The sequence below is a fragment of the Mytilus galloprovincialis genome, chromosome 8, assembly GCF_965363235.1.
Source record: "Mytilus galloprovincialis chromosome 8, xbMytGall1.hap1.1, whole genome shotgun sequence".
Lineage (NCBI taxonomy): Eukaryota > Metazoa > Mollusca > Bivalvia > Mytilida > Mytilidae > Mytilus > Mytilus galloprovincialis.
Window position 1 is genome coordinate 34,886,680 of NC_134845.1, and position 19,930 is coordinate 34,906,609.

Genomic DNA, 19,930 nt, shown 5'->3' on the forward strand with positions numbered 1-19,930 from the left:
CATAGGTTTAATAATCACCATATAAGGGATTGATTGATCGATAAAATATGTATGTATTACGACTCACTAGTGCCATGTTTTCGCGGTCTTTCGCTTTACATTTGTATTTGTCTTGTAAATGATGTGTTTTCCTCGGTTTTCTTTTGTGACTCGGATTTGTTTCAGTTAAATTGACTCTTGAACAGTGGTATAATACTTTTGCCTTTATTTAGATCTTTAAAGATTAGAATAGTCGTCATACCAGAATTGAACTGATTGTCACCTATTTCAGATTTTCACATTTTGAAGTTGATGCGATACTCTTAGGTTTTGTTAATCATGTTAATTTGATACCTTTAATTTTCTTCTTGATAGATTTAAGGAATTTTAACATCGGTAAAATGTTGTCTGAAGTTTCAACTTTGTTTACAATCTAAACTGTCTCTCGATCATTACATGATAACAAGCTCATAAAGGTCATAGAAAAGTAGTTCAAAATAGATCTTTCTTGATTAAAATTGCATAATACATAACTTGTACAAAGAAAACTATCATAAACAAAATTAAGCTTACAGTGCAATTTCATGTCTGGGGAAATGTGAATGTGTAACACGGAATATGTGCAGTCTTTCTGTACACACCTGCGTAGAGTGTTTGCTGGATGCCAAACAAACAAAAAAAAAAAAAAAAAAACTCCACAAAAACCGTGATCCTGTACGAGCCACCAAATGCACCCACTTCAATTTTCACTGGTGATGGAAAGACAAATAATAGCAAAGATTATCAAACCAAACAAAAAAGATATTTTGAGTAATATTTACCACATTAATTGTATTGAATTGAGGAAAAGTTGCATTTGGCCTTTTTATTTTACTTTTATTCGAGCGTCACTGATGAGTCTTTTGAAGACCACACGCGTGTTTGACGTAAAGACTCAATCCTGGTATCTATGATGAGTTCTATGCATTCAAATAACGTCAACACATGAGCATTGTCGAAAACTTGGTTGTACAGTTCCTACAATTATAAGTGGATGTGCACTTCAGTGTTTCTATTAAATCAATTTAGAAAATTATTGTTTTGATTTGCTTAAAATGTATACATAGAATATGCATTGTAAATAAAATCAATAAAACAAAACAATCAAATAATCAAAAATAACATAAAGTAGCATACATAATTTGACACAGTTAAATTCATAAACAAATATTTTAGCCTACTGGAATATTGTTGTGCACACGACACTTACAATTATGTCTTTAAAAACCAGCTGATAACCGATTGCGTTCACTTGAGAAATACCGACATGTCTAAAACAACAGGAAAGGTAAGAAAAATACACATTCTTAAAAAAAAATATTTTTAGAATCAATTTTTATTTTTAATAGGTTAAAAACTAAAACTGGGAGAGACCCATCAAATATAAGAGTTATTGATTATAATTTCTTTACAAATAGGCTATTGAGTGCAAGGCTGCTGTTTGCTGGGAGCCAAGACAGCCTCTCTCTATAGAAACAGTCAAAGTAGAACCACCAAGAGGAGGGGAAGTTCGTGTTAGGGTAGGTTACTTTCAAAATGTACAATTAAATAATCTTTGTATTACAAAAGCGTTCAACATGTTCAATGAAGTAAACATATTTCAAACTTTGAATGCAAGATGACTTATGTTTGTTGAAACAGTGACTAATTGAAAAATGTTAGAATTATACTAGTCATGTACATGTGCAATTGTTGTGTCTGGCTGTCTTGTATATTCGGACTGATCATCACAAATTTTGTTTTAGATATTAAGATTTTAAAAGAATCTATACATGACTTATAACGCAGGCTGCACAATATTGATAGAAACTTAAACCCTCATTTCTTTAAAAGATTGAGTTTATTTCGTAAATTTTGACTTTAAGAAAATAGATGAATAAGGTATATAAAAAGTGTTGGTCACATAATCGTTGAAATTGATATGATTCTCATTTAGTACTGTTTATGACTCTTTTATATTATGGCAACCTGTTTTAAATCGCAAGTAAACAAATATCAATCACTTTGACTTTTGATTTTTGGCTAATATTTTTTGTTATTGAATGCTGTATAAAGTACATAGTGTAACTCAATCAACTTTCCGTTATGTGTAGATTCAGTGGTAAAAACAACAAATGTTCTGCTCTCTGAAAATATATCTTAATTACACTGGACATTTTAATATTTATACGTTTGGAAACGAAGGCGCCAAAACTGTCCAAAGTAAAGGCAACAGTAGTATACCGCTGTTAAATAATCGATTATGAAACCAACACTGATTCCTCAAATATCACGGGGCGACACAGTTGAAGACGAGGTGTTTGTTTTTCAGGTTCTGTCGTCTCACATATTCATTGTTGGCATAAATTTGATATATTGTTAACTATTCAAAACACTATTTTATATTGATAGGGATTAACAAAGGAATCAAAAGAGCAAAAAACATATCTAGGTCAATGTGCTTGTTTTCGATAGTATAGCCATTGAAATTTTGGCGGGAAAATATTCTCTCTTGACTTTTAATAGGTTTATTATTGACAAGTTTAAGTTCTCTATTAATAGTAAACTATTAAAAAATATTTAGATTTTATAAGACTTTTACAAATGGTTTATCATTATACATGTAAAAGATTCATAAAAAAAAAAAAATTGGCAAATATTTTAAAGGTATTCAAATGGATAAAACCAGAGGATTCCAAAAATCTGACAAAAATCCCAAAACATGACAAGCGACCTTCCTTAAGATTTTATTGCACGTTCTACTTCTACTATGTCCTACATGACAATGGGAGTATACCTAGCTAGTATCATCTTGTCGTATGCAAATGTGTAAGTGTTAGGAACTTAGTTTGTTGGTGTCTTTTAATTTATCTAAGTGAATGTGTTCCTTTAAAAATTTCGTTCTAAAGATAATTTTTAACAGCTTAAAAAGAGTCGATATGAAAACTTAGACTTATGCTTTTTGTTAAAACAACTTGTTTATCAATGTAGAAAATAATTTGTAGACGTTAATATACTTTGGGTGTTGCTTTGTCATCATTTCAAACCCAATTGCTTCTTCGTTCATATGTTTTGTATTACTAAAGGGATTAAGAAATGTTAATTTTCGAATTACTTGCAAAAAAAGTACAACAATCTGATTCAGCATTTGTTGGAGAAATATAAATTATATAACTACAACAAGTGTGTTACGATACTTCTCATCTCGAGATGGTTAGATTTTAATATTTAAAGCGCGAGCGAGGTTTGGCAACCTTTTTTAAATAATCACATTTTAAGTGTTGAGAGTGGAGAAATATCATGATATTATAGTGGTTGAATATGTTTTTCTACTGATATATTCCTTTTCAAACATTTGCAGAAAGTTATGTTCTGTATATGTGACGTCATCAGACAAGATTGCATATTTTAATGACGTCACAATAGGAAATTCAGTAGAAATAAAGAAAATTAAACGTTATTATTAAATTTCGACCAATCATTTTGCTGAGCACAGATAATTCACTAGTGATGAGAAATATTTTTCTCACACCGGTCAGGAAATGAAAAAAGCACAAAAGTTAGAGACAAAAGTATTTCGATATAATAAAATTTTTTTTTTTTTTTTTTAAAATATATGACTTTTCCATTCATGATAATAGCTAACTCAAAATAAGCCTTGTCAGCTGTTTTTCAATTTGGCTTCCAAAGAATTAGGTCGAACATTTTTCTTTAAAAAGACCTTGTGATAGTTATCATAAATATAATTACAGAAACTCATTATAAAAAGCAAATATGTACTAGAAATTTAGTTCACCGAAAGGGTGTTATACATATCTTTTAAATTAGATATTTAAAATATCTTTTAAATATTTCGATAAAGGAGGTGTTTTTCATCAATTACCTGAATGTATAATACGCAGTGCCATAGCTCAGTAAGATGTTGTTAAAATTTAAAATGAAGTATTTTTTGATAGGAAATTTTATTAAGATCATATTTAAAGACATAATACACCCTTATATTAAGGAGTTAATGCAAGGACGATCATTCAATATAGCTACCGACTTAAGTGTAGGTTAAGTAAATATAACATATCTCAATGTGATTATGTTTTTATTCATCAATACAGTTCTTCAAACAAAATGATGTTTATGCATGCATATGAATTTTGGCAAAACATTTGAAGCATTATCATTAACATAGTGTAGGGATCTAAAATTACAAACACATTACAAAGGTAAAGGATAGCATACAATATTTCAAAAATATGACAAATATTTAGAGCAAAATCATGCCTAAATTGATTGTACATTAAATTCTGTACAAAGTAGGTATTAAAATCAGTGATAATCAATGCTGATCAAATGTATCCAGAATTCACTAAATATTGATAGAAAAATTCTTGGTTTGGAAAAAATTCTCCATGATAAATGGTAAATCAAATAGGGTCAACAAAACATGAGAGCAAGGAGCATCATAAAAGATTGAAAATTATTTATTTACTAGTAGTATAACCTAACTTCTATTTAAGATTGCGTTCACTGGTATCTGTCACAGCGATGCTCACATTTTAAACGGATGTATCGAGGCTAAATTACCCGTCATCCTTGGTCACGAAGCCTCGGGCGTTGTGGAAAGTGTTGGTGAAGGCGTGACCAATTTTGAAGAAGGTTGGTAAAGTAATAAAACAATTCCAAGAAAGGAAACATTATAATATCAAATAAAACATTGATGCACCCTACCTGTTCGATTCAATACATTACAGTTCATAATGTTTGAGTTTGTCGTTTACTACCATTCAACTATTATGTATATCATTGAGTATCTACAAAACATGAACTTAAATCAGTATTTTGAATCACTTATCCCTTGTCTTAATAACAGTATTGAGCACTTATTATCAATTTTCTGTTCCTTTCGGCTGTATAAATGTCTTAATTTTCAGGGGAAATCTTTCACATGAAAAAAAGACTTTTGATCCGATTATCATGTTCAGGAAGACTGTTCGCAAAGAACAAGTCTAGAGAAAGTCGATTACCGGAGCCGTGCAAATATATCCGTCATCATGATGGATAAAATATAATGAAAACGAATTTAGAATACAATGCCTTTAAAGCAATCAAAATTAAGCATACATGAACTATACAAAATATCAAAGGGATATTGAAACTCAAAAGTCTAAAGCAAACTGGCAATGCCATACCAAGATAAGAAAAACCATCAAAATACAAATACAACAATGTAACAGCATACAAAACACAACATAGAAAAGTAAAGGACGAGTAAAACGAATCCCACTTACGAGTACAATGTCATATGCCTTAAAAAAGATTTAGGAATAAAAACTTTAATTTACACTTTCATGTTTCTCAATTGTAAAGATACACTTAAAACTAGTGTGGTCAAATCGTACACTTTTGCCTAACCGGTTACTCGTATAATCGTTCGACCGGTTAACCGGTTAACCGGTAGTTAAAGTTGATGTTCGAAGGCCTTACCAATAGTACCATACACATAGATATAAGAGGATGAGGTATGAGTGTCAATGTGACTACCTTCCATCCAAGTCATACATTTACGTTTTTATAATACAATGAATTGAAGTTTGCACTTTGGTATTATAAGGCTGGTCGGTGAAGATTCCTGTTCAAGTTCATTATCAAATACATGATAGCAAAGGCTTTGGCGTTTGTACTTACTTCAGATTGAAAAAAAAAACGTCTTGATCTCGTAGATTTGAATATGTCTTAAACCGATAATTCTTCCATTTTGTCTTGTTGTCTCCAAAAAAATAATGTGAGATGTTTCAATTCAAATTGATTAAACTTGTTATTCGTACCATCAAGTAGACATTGATTTTTTACAGTTTTTGAGTTAGCATTTAGTTTAAAGTATGACAAAGACTTGCACATTGAGATGTAGGTCTACACAATATAAGATCAAAAATGAAATAATGAAGTAAATCGTAAAATATAATCGTGTTACTGATTAGAAATTACTATTAAAAACATGTAACTAATTATGTTTCCTTAAGATCTAGCCCCGAGCTGAGAGACAAGTTCTAATTAATTTTATATTTTTGGATTAACAATACCAATCAATATACTGGACAATTGATCAGTCAAGTTAATTACCACGACGACACTTTTTAAAGAAAACGCATCTATTGAAATGATTTCAATATAAATTTTTATCAAATCTATTAAAATTGAAAAAAAAGTCCGGTTAACCGGTTAGCGTTTTTGGTATTCGGTATTCGGTCGTTCGAACGGTTAACCGGTTAACCGTTGACAACACTAACATATGAAATGTTGAGGAATATGTGTGATATTAAAGAAAACAAGTTCAACTTGTGAGGTAATCAGGATGTGATAAACATCGAATTTGGCATACTACGCCTAAATGACCATTTTACACAAAATTTTAGGTCTCATCTGTGTCTTTACAAACGAAAATAGTGTACCTGCATATACATCTTTGTATATGAAACTCGTACAATAATATATTTTGGTAAGGCCTTGGTTCATATCTAATATTAATTGTGAGGTATGTTTAAAATAATGTGCTTCTTGCTATTTGAATAAAAAGAAAAAGTTTGAAAAAGAAATGCAAAGTTTGTAGAGGAACATAAAATACCTGAGTACTTTACTATATTATTAAGTTATGTGACAAACTATTGTCCAATAAATTTTCTGTTTGGTTAAATTTTGCAAATTTTTTTACGAACTCAAGGGATAAAAAATGATCCCAACATACCATCTCTTTTGTAAGAAAGATCAAAGGTACATACTTGACAGCACTAGCTATAGATTGTACATACACAATCAACAGATCAATTAACCTTCTTTTGACATATATTTGATTTTTGACTAATCATACAAAATGTACAAGTACAACTTTCAACACCAGTATTCTATTTTCGACGCAGCTTATGTCAGTGCAAGGAGGTTATATAACCTCATTAATCAGTGTAAATAATATTCTATTTTTACTTGCACGATCAACCTTGATTCTAGTTTAGATGACTCTTTGTTTGAATAGGTTTATGCAATCTGATGTCGTTTAGAGTTTCTGTTAAATTGGGCTAATTTTAGATAAGAATATTTAATGATATTTTCTTTAAACAGAAAATTGAATAGTGAACAGTTACGATTTGTGTATGAAACCGTTTGAAAGCATGCAGCATTTACAGATAAAAGCAATTTAAATTGATAACTGAAAGAAAAACAAATATTTGAAAATGTAAATCTCAAAACCCTGGAAGAGTGAGTCAGGATATAAGGTTATTAAGCTATCACAGAATACATAAGCAAGAATGAAATGAATGCCTTTGTATCTACATCTTACAAATCTGAAAAACCTATGACATAAGTCATCGTCTATATAGACTATCTGAATAAAAAGTTGTTGATGTAAAAAAAAATACTGTTGCCTCTGATTTTACGGGAAACTAGTTGAAAGTCTACTGCTGTTGTTAGTGAAGGTTTTTATTGTATTACTACCATATATCAGTCAATGTTGATGGATAATGCCTTAGTTGACATTTTACTTTTTTCAGGTGACCATGTCATTACTATGTTTCTCCCAGAATGCAATCAGTGTAGGTGCTGTACTAGTGGGAAAACTGGTACTTGTGAAGTATTCATGGAGTAAGATATCACAATTATTTGTGTAACTTAAAACAAAACTTTAATATATATCATTATCGATATTTGTGCATTTTTCCTTTGATCTTTTTTTAGTGATCTTTTTTTTATATCATGCTACTCGCTATAATTATCGCTAGAAACTAAGGAGGCACGTGGCGTTGCTAATGAAATTGACATGAAATTGACAACGTCGTCATAGATAAAATAGTGATAAGCAGATTATCATTGGTCATCTCAACTCGATTGCATTTCTCGCTTTCGCCGTACCGGCTTTAGCGATAAAATCAATCTCTTCGAGATGATCAACGATAACCTATAAATATGTAATAGATATCGATAAAATCAATCAAACCAGTTTTCATATTAACAGGACAAACTCTATTTAAAATGTTCTAAAGTTAGAAAATGAAATTTAAAGTAGTGATATAAAAAAGAGGCAATTTTGGAACATTGTAGGAAATTAGATACGGAAGCAAACAAACACTTAAATGTTCTACTCCGAGTTATAAAAAGATATCTTGAACTGAGCGTCACTGATGAGTCTTATGTAGACGAAACGCGCGTAGGGCGTATTATATTATAATCCTGGTACCTTTGGTAACTACTTTAAGCATTCAAGATAAGGCAAAACTTATATCTAATAAATTATTTGTTTTGTTTTCAATGATATACAACTTATAATTCAGTTTTGGGTTTGCAACTGTTTTGGTGTGAGCGTTTTTATGAGTTTTTTTTAGACGAAACGCTAATTTGACGAAAAGATATTGATCAGAAAATTTCCGTTTTAAAATTTTCCTCTGTTTTCGGTATTTTTTGCTACTTTACCTTTATAGATAAAGGCAACAGAAGTATACCGCTGTTCGAAAGTCATAAATCGATTGAGAGAAAACAAATCCGGGTTACAAACTAAAACTGAGGAAAACACATCACCTATAGGAGTAAAATAACGAAACAACAGAAACACTGAAGTGCAACGAAAAACCAAACGACAATGCAACACACACAGAAACGAACTATAAGATAACAACTGCCATTTTTCTGACTTGGAACAGGACAAACCTCGAACTTTTATGACAATGTTAAATATAACATTAAAATGACAACATTACATGACAGGACTACAGTACAAATAAATGCAATAATATTCAGGAAAGAGAAAAACACAAATAAACAATACAATAGAACATTTCCGCATGGTAATAGTTCTCAAAGATACCAGGCTTATACTTTAAAACGCCAGACGCATGTTTCGTCTACATATATAATATTCATTGGTGGCGCTCATGTCAAAATAGTAAAGAAATACAAACAACGATCAACGATGAAGAGCAGTGATGACCAAAAATACCAAAAAGTAGTGCCAAATACGACTAAAGTTATCTATGCCTGACATAAGAAAATCCTTAGTTTTCAGAATAATCATCCTTTTTCAAACACTAAATTTATAAAAAGGACCATACAATTGATATTTATGTAGATACCGAATTATAAATTTCATAATTGAATGAACTTGCTTTTGAATGAAATGATATACAAATAGTGCAGCCACTATAGTCTATTGTTGAAGACCTAATGATACTCTCTATATAATTTTTTCTGATATTATGTTTAGGTTTACTGTTTGATTAGTCGATTTTGCAAGGTCTTCGTTACATACATGTATAATGCTTTACATAAAGGAATGCCTTATACATTTTGACTTAAGGACTAAGAAGTAAAATTGGAAAGTTTTACCTTTTAATGATGTAATTCTATAAAACAAAAAAATCTTGTGTTTTTGTAGTAAAAACTATGCCAATGGTCTATTGATGGATGGAACATCTAGATTCAGCATCAGAGGGAAGACAGTTTACCATTTCTTTGATACCAGTACCTTCAGTCAGTATACCGTGATACCAGCTATCTCCCTCGTAAAGGTATGGTATCGAATTATTGGTATAAAACGAAACAGTATTGATAAAAAAGAAACAATTGCAGCAATTAAAAAATTACAAAATCGTGTGACATGGTATGGCAAGTCGTTCTCGTCAAAACTATGTTTAAACCCTTTTTTCTAAAAAAAAATTACACAATGAGATTAAAAAAAAATAACACACTGAGAAATCGAAATTACACACTGAGATTTTAAAATTACACACTGAGATTAAAAAAAGGAAAAACACACACTGAGAAATTAAAGTTACACACTGAGATCAGACTGAGTTTAAATAAATTAAAAAAAAAACACTGAGAATTGTTAATTACACACTGAGATTTCAAAAATACACATTGAGATTAATATGCGAATTACTAATGAATATTCATGAGGTGAATAATTCAACAGATTAATATCTTGGTCTCTAGAACTCTTGTCATTATAATGAAATGCGGTTTCTTCAACCAACGTTCATAACAAATTTCAAGACTTAACATCGTTTTTTGATAACTCATATTCATAAGTTATTTGTCAATATAATTCAGATAAATATTATTACAAACGGTGTATCGGGATTGTTTGCTTAAAACTGTTTAAGCATAGGTCCTTTTTCAAAAGTCTTTCAACTGTTACCCTGATTTCGCAAGATCATCTTTTATATTTTTGTTGTTACGTTTATGTGTTATAATAGACACTTGGGTGAACATGTCATTGCATTGTTTGTCTTTTTGTAGATTGTTCCAATGATTTCTTATAATTTTAAAGTTTTTACAATTTGGTTATATCAGAGACATACATGTATTATACATGTCTCTGGTTATGTTTTGCAATGAGAGTAAGTGGGTATTTGTCTTGTTCTATTAGTCTTTAACGTTGTATTGCTAATGTATTTTATAAAACATCTGGCACCAGATTGAAGGACTAACGAGTTAGGTCCCCTAGTTGTTTTAAGCTTGTAATAGATTAAGATTACGTATGCTAATTAGATATGTGCGCATAAAACGTGCGCACAAATCTCAGTGTGTAATTTTAAATTCTCAGTGTGTAATTTCAAATTCTCAGTGTGTGTTTTTCAGTTTATTTCATCTCAGTGTGTCTTTTTGAAATCTCAGTGTGTAATTTTCAATTCTCAGTGTGTGTTTTTCATTTTTCGTAATCTCAGTGCGTTTTTATGAAATCTCAGTGTGTAATTCCTTATTCTCAGTGTGTGTTTTTCATTTTTCGTAATCTCAGTGCGTTTTTATGAAATATCAGTGTGTAATTCCTTATTCTCAGTGTGTGTTTTTAGTTTTTTAATCTCAGTGTGTTTTTTTTTTGAATTCTCAGTGTGTAAAATTTTCGAAAAATGTTTTAAACATAGTTTTGACGAGAACGGCTTGCCATAACATGGTGCACATATGGAATTACAAATGTAGCAAACTCTAATGTCTAAGCGTATCAGTTTATTTAGGAAGTAGTTAAATGATATGTGTTTGAACGTGACACTTGGCGAAAGACTATTATAGTATCAGACGTTTGAATGAACGGATTGGGTTGGACCAAGTTAAAGGGAACTTTTTATTGCAAATTTTTCAAGATCCAGATTATTTGTTTTCAAAGATAACGTAACCAAGCAATCCGAGTTGACTATGTATTAATTATTTATTCACCAAATGCAAACAAACAGACAATCATCAACAATAGATGTCGCAAGGGATCATGTACGTCAGGAAACTATTCCTGTCATACTCGACACAGAAATTCATTTTTTTTATCTTTACCGGATTTATACATTGTTTTACATCCCACGCCATTTTATTCTCTTCCACGCTGCCAACAGAATGATGGCGTTAGGGTTTACTACTACATTAAAATACAAACGAATTACAGATAGATAGCTTAGGCCGATACCCGAACATAATACTTTAAAATCAAATCATTATAGTGCTTTGCAATCAATGAAAACTCATAGAAATAATTATACCCTTAATACATAAGAACAATTCTATCTTTTTTTTTTTTTATTGCAGGTCAACCCGGTAGCACCACTGGAGAAAATATGTTTACTTAGTTGTGGTATACCTACTGGATATGGTACTGCTGTTAACACAGCCCCGGTAATATATCATTGTTTAACTAAATGCATTCAAATTTATACAAAAGTACAATAAAAATCAACTAATTTATTTACTCATTTGGTAAACATCAGAATTTGGAATGAGGTAAAAGGTTGTTGGTTTATTTTTCATTTTTACTATACCTTATGCATTAAAGACACACTTACGCAGATCTACTTTTTTTTTAAATTTAAGTTTCTGACGTCAGACACGCGAAGCAATGAACGTGTTTTTTTAATTTGATAGATGCCTTTGTGCGTTTTTGTAAAATTGTTTGTTTTAAAATTGCAACACAGTGATGAATGTTGTACCCCTATTTTGACTATTTTATTTATTATGTCTATTTTGTTCATGCATCGTTGTAAATATAACAGAATTTGATGAGACTGTCGTACAAGTGAGAGGTTTAGCGCTATAAAACCAGGTTCAATCCACCATTTTCTACATTTGAAAATGCCTGTACCAAGTCAGGAATATGACAGTTGTTGTCCATTCGTTTGATGTGTTTTGTCATTTGATTTTGCCATGTGATAAGGGACTTACCGATTGAATTTTCCTCAGAGTTCAATATTTTTGTGTTTTTACTTTTTTCCCACAGATATAACAAATGACCTACAAAAAGATCAATTGACTGACGTATCATCTACTTAAACAAATATCTTGTCTATTTACATTAGGTAAAACAAGGATCCGTCTGTGCTGTCTGGGGACTAGGATGTATTGGATTGGCAACTGTTATGGGCTGTAAGACTGCAGGAGCCGCCCGTGTCATCGGAATAGATATCAATGCAGATAAGTTTGAATTATGTATGTTGTTTTTAAAATATAAGAACAAAAATTAATCAGAAATTAGATATGTCATAACATCAGAAAAATAATGCTGTATACAAAAAAAAAAATAAAAAAAATACCAGGTGTTATTTCTAAGATTCATAATGGTAAATGTAAATATCAAAATGTATTGAATACTCCGGGAAAATAAAAAAACACTTAAAACAAACTTTTTAAAAAGTTGATACAATTATATCAATTTAATGCTAAGATTTGTTTCGCAGCTAAAAAGTTTGGAGTTACAGAATCACTCAATCCTTTGGACTACGATAAACCAATCAACGAGGTACTTAAAGAAAAGACCAACGGAGGGTTAGACTTTGCCTTCGAATGTGTTGGGACCACTAAAACAATGGTTAGTTGTGTGATCATTTCACTAATTGGGAGTTAGACTTTGCCTTCGAATGTGTTCGGAGCACTTAAACATTTGTCTACAGATAATTTAAATTTCTAAAGCTAACGAAAATTCCTATACTAAGTATTCTATCTAAGTGGAAGCATCCTCGCCCAGTACAAAGAATTTTTATATCATATTAACATATGATCTCAATTTGCCATTCTTGTATTATCACCATCTGATTTGGATTTAGGCGGACAAGGGGTCCTTGTATCCAGATAGAGAGCATCTGACCATCGTTATCATAATCAATCATATCACATGCATTTACTCATTGGTTATTCCAGATATTTAAAGAATAGCTAGAAGTATTTTTAAAATTATGACCAAATCATTGTGTTTTAGGAGCAAGCATTTATGTCCTTGCATAAAGGTTGGGGTAAACTGTTAGTAGTCGGATTGGCCCCCGATGGAGATACCATTAAAGTACCACCTTTTGAACTGTTATATGGAAAGACTATTACTGGCGCACTGTATGGAGGTAACTTTTGATTTATTTTGACAACTTTTTAATTACAGAAACTGTAAGAATTTGTATTCGTTGACGTAAAATATAGGGTACACGCGCTAGCGCCGGTAGTGAATGACATCTATCGCGAGAGCAACCTGAATAACATTAACTACTAGTATATCGTTTTGTTTGAAGCATGCGTTTTCTTTTAAACTCGGCAAAGTGGTTCCTTTAGTATAATAGAATCTTCGAAACACCACTGCAATAAAACGTGTACTATCAATATGTATAACAGTGGGTTAAAAGAGTTATTAATAAAACCAAACAAATCCTTGTGATATACACATGGAAAAAAGTATTGCAACACCTTGATTTTTTATAATTCGAAAAATCAGTCTCTTATTTTGGATGGAATATGATAAAATATTTGTAAAATAATATTGAAACGTAGTTAATGATGACATTGGCATTAAAACGAACAAAAAATTAATGAAAAAAAAAGTTTTATCTAACCAAAATTCTTAAAACAAAATGAAGTGTTTTTGGTACAAAAAAATGCATTTTACAACTTTTGCTGTAGTCGAACTTTACAATGTCAGACATTTCAAAATTAATCTTTAGATGATTGTTCACATCATGGTTGATCGTTATACGCCAAAGATTCCTGCCATATGTCGACTAATTTGTTGCTAAGGTAGCAGCAACCATTCTTGACGAAGGGTATTGTTTATTTCATGACGTGCACTTTACGGCCAATAGTGTACCATATTTGCTCGATATGGTTCAAATTCGGACTACGATTGGGCCAAGGAAGATAAACCGAATTCCATTGGAACAATGGATCTGCCTCCACGACGCTAATTTCGAACTTTGGCGAGCTCTGCGCTATATTGGATACGCGAATCTGTGTGTCTGTTCGTAGGCAAAGGTCCCCGAAATTGTATTATCGCACGATAACCAGTAGCGATGAGCCAATCTCGAACAGTTCTTGTTTAAAGGCTCCTGTATGGTCATCACTCTCTTTTTATGATTGTATTGTTTGCAATGGGTTTCCTTCTGACCAACCTTCATTATGCTTGATTTTCACTAGCAGATGTTATAGGGGGTCTTCTTGACCTCGGAAGGTCTTTAACATCGTTTCTTGGCTGATTTTTATTCTCAAAACGACTTATAGTGGAATGGTGATGACCAACAATACGTGCAATTGTGACAGCGACATACCTGCTTCCCTCATGCTGATTATCTGCCATCTTGCTGCAGTTATGAGTTGTGGATGACCAATTACAAGGTCTCATTCACATAAATTTATAAACTTGGTTATTTTAAGTGTTGAAAACAATGAGAATAAAAACAGCTGTTTTAGTGTTTACGAGTACAGTAGCTGCATGTGCAGATAAGAACTGATAGAGTCGATATTTATTGATTAAACTCAGGTGATATTTAAATAATGTTTAATTAGTTCTATTTTAACAAATTATTTAACAAAAAAATTAAAAGTGTTTTTTTAATTTGAATTTCAATTTGGTGTTGCAATACTTTTTTCTATGTGTATATATTTATGCCCGCGTCACACTGTCCCGATTTTTATATACGATGGACACCCGAATGCGAAAATTGTAAGTTCGTACGAAGTTGGTCCCGATCTCGTTAAAATACCAAAAAGTGACCGAAGCAAGTACGATGAATAACGGAGTCTATACGATGGTGCCGAAATTATATACGATAGCAAAAGATGGATATACGAAGGTTAACCGAAGACGGGTATTTAAAATTCATATCTCAGCCGAAGCCTACACGATGGATCACGAAGGCTACACAATGGATTACGAAGGCTACACGATGGATTACGATGATGGCACGATGGCCATACGATGTCTAAAAGACGTCGTGTACAGCTTACGATCAGTGGCGTAGCCAGGCTACTTTTGAGTGTACGCCCTAACCTCGGCGAGAAGTTTGAAGGCCCCAATCGAATCCAAGTTCTAACATCTACTAGTAGTGGGTTCGAGGGGAAGCACTTTTCTGACATAAAAAAAACCCAATCAATAGCAAGTTGAACATACTTTAGAGACAATCTTTTTAATCTTTTATGTTTAAATTAATGCATTGACCATTGTGTTGATTTAGAATCCAATGGTCATTGGTGTTAGAGAAAATATCCAAACCAGTTACTTTAAAATAACGTTTATAAGGAACCGTAGCGCAAAGCAGTAACTCAAACAAAACCCCTTTTGTGCAAATGACGTTAATGAATATGAAATGATTAATTTTTATAGATGTTCAGGTGCATTATGAAAATTCATAAAGGGTTCCGTGGGACTGTGGTGTTTGTCTGGATTACCGCTTCCTAGCGAAAATTGAATCCATTTATCAGCCCATTGCAGGGGTTTAAATAATCAAAAATTTTCTGTAGATTTTTTTCGTGAGATGGAATATGACAATATCAGAAAAATTATTACAAATTTATCATGTAAAAAATAATAATCACAGACCGTCGATTAATTGCTAAAAGGTAAGTCCGTATGTCAATGGAAAAAGATATATATAACTTTATATTCTTAAAATTTTGCTTCATACATTAATTTCTTTGCTTATTTTGTATGTCACAAACTTTATGGTTAAAGTTATATGGCAATAATTTAATTTTGGATGTAACGCGTCTTCTGATTGGCTGACGTTATTTTGTTATCAGCCCATAGACATAATTTAGTCATGTGACCGTGACGTTATCAACGTTTCTTTTTATGGTTTTCTACGGTTTAAAATGGAATTTAGAATTAAATTATAAGAAATGATTGAAATATTTTTTCTGTCTATTCGAAATAACATTAAAAATGTGGTGCCTGTAATAGCTGCTCTTCTTGTTCCATTTGAATTAATAGAAACAACGCTGTCGCCTTTCTTGTTCTCATAGAATATGATATGAGCTCCATGTTTTGTGAATGTCTTTCTTAACTGTCGTATTAGACTGACCAGTGCATATCGCGCATGGCACTTTAAATGTATTTTAGAGCGAAAATTAACTTACATTTAGCTGGATTTATTGCCGTCGTAGGTCCATCTTGTCGCCTTCGTACTTTTATTCGATGGCAACACGACGGGATTACGAGGTCTTCATGAAGTCGTGTTGTCATCGTAAGACCTTCGGGTAGCTTCGTGATTCATTCGTGTAGACATCGTAATGTCAAAACTGCCCGATGGAAACGATGGAAACACGAATGCAATACGATGTTCAAAGATGCATTCCCGGTGATACGAACTCAATACGAACCATCAACATCGGACGTACCTTCGGGGATTTTTTAACATGTTAAAAAATTTAGAACCCTTCCCGAAGTTGTCCCCGAAGGCTAGAAAAAGTGGCCGATGGTTCTACGATGGTTAAAGATGGCACTACGAATAGCCCGATCTGGATACGATCAGTCCCGATTTTGAAAATTTCCATAATCGTGTTGCCATCGGCGTAAAAATCGGGACAGTGTGACGCGGGCATTATCGGAGAGCATCTGTGAACTGTGAGAACATTTTTCTTTTTTTCTTATGCTAACGTTTGCAATATAAAGTTTGAAATAATATGTATGTTTTAATAGATCACAGACGTGCAAAGCAAGTCCCTGAGCTTGTAAACAAATACATGAGAGGGGAAATCTTAATTGATGAGTTTATTACCCACACTATGCCTCTTGATAGAATAAATGAAGCTTTTGACCTCCAGAGAGACGGAAAGAGGTAAAACTTTACGATCAGATAATGAAAACTCCGATTTTGAAAGGAAATATACTTCTACCCTTTGTTTATAAAATAAGGAGGTGTTGTCTGCATATACAACATTTTACACAACTAAAGTCGTAAAGCATCAATTTATGTTTTCAAAAACGACATAAAATAAATCAATCAATCTAAATTCAAAAGTGCACATTAATATTTGGCCTTGTACTAAAATTTCGATTTATAAATTTATTTCTCTCTCCTCTAAAATGTGAACAATTAATAATGTAATGAAATTCATCTCCAATATCTAGCTTACATAAATTACACTTTCTTTTTCCCTTTCTATATTGTACCATCTTCCAAGTTCGACTGGAAGTTTATGGTTACATATTCTAAATTTACATAATGTCAAAAAATCTTTTTCGTCTAAAATATTAAAATATTCCTCAAAACACAATAAATTCTTAAAAATACGATAATTCAAGGCTTTGGAACAGTTTTGAATAGTCTCATTACAGCTATAACCATATCAATAACTAAATAAGCTATATGAAACTCATGTTTCAACATATGCTTACCTTTATCAGAATTGGAGCAAATGGAAACATTTCCCGAAAATGAAATAAAAATATTTTGTAGCAAATACAAAACGCAGCATGGAACAATTTATGTGCTTTAAATATGTCACTATTTCGACATAAGTCATACTTCAAATGATGATTCGATAAAGCGAGAACAAAGTAAGGTCTACAAATAACAACACAAAATGCAAGTCGAGCAAGACAAAAAAAAAATCACTGAAAATGCATGTGAAGCGTTGTTACAATGTGTTTTCTCTGGTTTTTTTTCCAATTTTATTCCATTAGACATTGTTAAGCATTATAATATGTCACTTTTTTTATTTTCAGTCTCAGATCTGTAGTTACAATGTAGAAGCAGTTTACCAACACAATGACGCTGTGAACTTATATATATAGACGATGTATTACTGATTTCATATATATGTGTGTTGAGTTAGAATTAGCAAAAGAACTTGTAGTGCAGCTCAAATTCATTTTCATTATCGAAACTCACTCTACGAATACCAGTTTTGGATTTATCCCAAAGTGTTGCATTTTATAAGAAACTACCGGGTAGTTGTTTTCTTTAACTCAATTTACTTTTGACATAAAATCATGGATCACAAGAATTTTAAACTTAAGAGTCAATCAAAGAGTCAAAATTAAAGCTATATATGTGGCATTGTAAGCTTTATACTAGTATTAATGTTATATATTCGTATATTATACATGATTTATTTGTAATAAAGTTAGTTGTGTAGCTTTTAGTAATGCGGAAAATTAATAAATACGAAATGAGAACTCTATCTATAACAAACTCTTATACACAGTAACACGAAGGAACCAAAAATCAGCTCAACTCAACCTATAAGGAGATGTGGAATATGACTGCAATTTAGACTATATCATGTGGTATGCCGACCCATTCAAGTTCAAATAAAGTGGATGTATGCAATTATAGGCAACAGTACCGCCTTCAACAATTAGAAACCCCCTCACTGTATAGTTAGCCATTATAATTAACCCGAGGTGAAAAGTATGAAACAATTCAATTGAGAATAAGAAAATGGAAACTAGCATCATTTTATGTTTCAACCATTCATTGGCTTCCATTGAGCTAGTGACCCCGGCCAGATACCTTTTTTTTTTACAAAGAACAAAATTGTTGGAGAAATATAACATTTACAATTTTTATTCAAGCGTACAAGATAAAGATGGTTCCATGATTTTATTTCTAATCTCTGTATGTGCAAGTACTACCGAAAGCATTAGCCAAACTTTGTTTCAATCGAAATTTAGACAAAGAGATGCCCCAGCTCTAGCTCCACTTTAAAGTAACTGTATTATAACAAAGTAAAAGTCAATGTAGGACTTATTTTGGGATATTATAATGTCTTTTGGACACAATTAATGCCGCCGCAGATGCAAAGTGATATTATAAAATAAACAATGTTACGCATGGAAGCACATAGGTCTATATATAGTTCACTGTAGGATGAGTTATCCTGAAACGCAAAACCCTGACAACATGACCACCTTCGATATATGGGTCATTTTCAAAAAATGTCGAATTTTGAAATTGAAAAATTTATTAAAAGTTACTTATTCAAACAACCCTCTACATAAGCAAATCAAAACAAACAGTACTTTAAGAACAACATATTAAAGATGCAATCTTAATGATGTCATACAAGAATATCTAGAAACATTTTTTGGTCGGTGGTACAATATTTTGTCTATCCTGTTACTATTTTCAAAAGAAATTTTGGGTTATTAAGAAAAGGTTTAGATAAAATGTTAAGCTTGTTTTACGTTACCAATTAGATGGTTTTCAAGAGAATAAACTTCTATATATATTCATTCTGTAAAATAATAGATTATTTGCCAATTTTCTAGGTTGTACTTAAAAATGGCTCTAAAAATTGGTTTTCAAAGGTTGTAAAAATTACCACCAGTAATGCAAGTCTAAGATAGCAATTTATATTGTTCGGCCTTTTTCACCCTTTCAAATAAACCCAACATCAAGTAAATCCCTCATAAGTTAATTTACTTTTCTCTTTATTTCTTTGGTAACAGGAACGTACGTTTCTGATATATCACTATATACAAGTCTATCCTGTTACCTTTTTGTCTATCCTGTTACCGATATCAGTATTGCACCTGCAAATGATTAATTGGGAAGATTAAGACGTTATAACCTTAAGATGTGTTCAAACAATGAAATATTTCATTCGTTTTCCACCTACGTGCTAAGATAAAAAATTTAACGACGTTTTTGTCTATAATTGTCTATCCTGTTACTGTAACCATAGCAACCATAGTAACAGGATAGACAAAACAGGA

At 31.7% G+C, this 19,930-nt stretch overlaps 1 protein-coding gene across 1 annotated transcript; it reads left to right on the top strand.

Annotated features, from left to right (window-relative positions):
* The first annotated feature begins 1,195 nt into the window (after nt 1–1,195).
* LOC143085650 (alcohol dehydrogenase class-3-like) lies at nt 1,196–18,354 on the top strand. The gene is made up of 11 exons (XM_076262130.1): nt 1,196–1,306; nt 1,437–1,538; nt 4,509–4,647; nt 7,536–7,626; nt 9,410–9,542; nt 11,551–11,637; nt 12,315–12,444; nt 12,693–12,823; nt 13,211–13,346; nt 16,907–17,045; nt 17,936–18,354. The coding sequence occupies exons 1-11, from the start codon at nt 1,286–1,288 to the stop codon at nt 17,958–17,960; spliced, it is 1,134 nt and encodes a 377-aa protein (XP_076118245.1). The 5' UTR covers nt 1,196–1,285; the 3' UTR covers nt 17,961–18,354.
* Nucleotides 18,355–19,930: the final 1,576 nt, after the last annotated feature.

What these genes read in the sequence shown, in the direction of transcription:
- LOC143085650 (XM_076262130.1), top strand. Translation starts at nt 1,286, where the DNA reads ATGTCTAAAACAACAGGAAAG. An exon ending in GAGGGGAAGTTCGTGTTAGG is followed by an intron (nt 1,539 to 4,508) that starts GTAGGTTACTTT and finishes CTTCTATTTAAG; the next exon opens with ATTGCGTTCACTGGTATCTG. An exon ending in TTGGGACCACTAAAACAATG is followed by an intron (nt 12,824 to 13,210) that starts GTTAGTTGTGTG and finishes ATTGTGTTTTAG; the next exon opens with GAGCAAGCATTTATGTCCTT.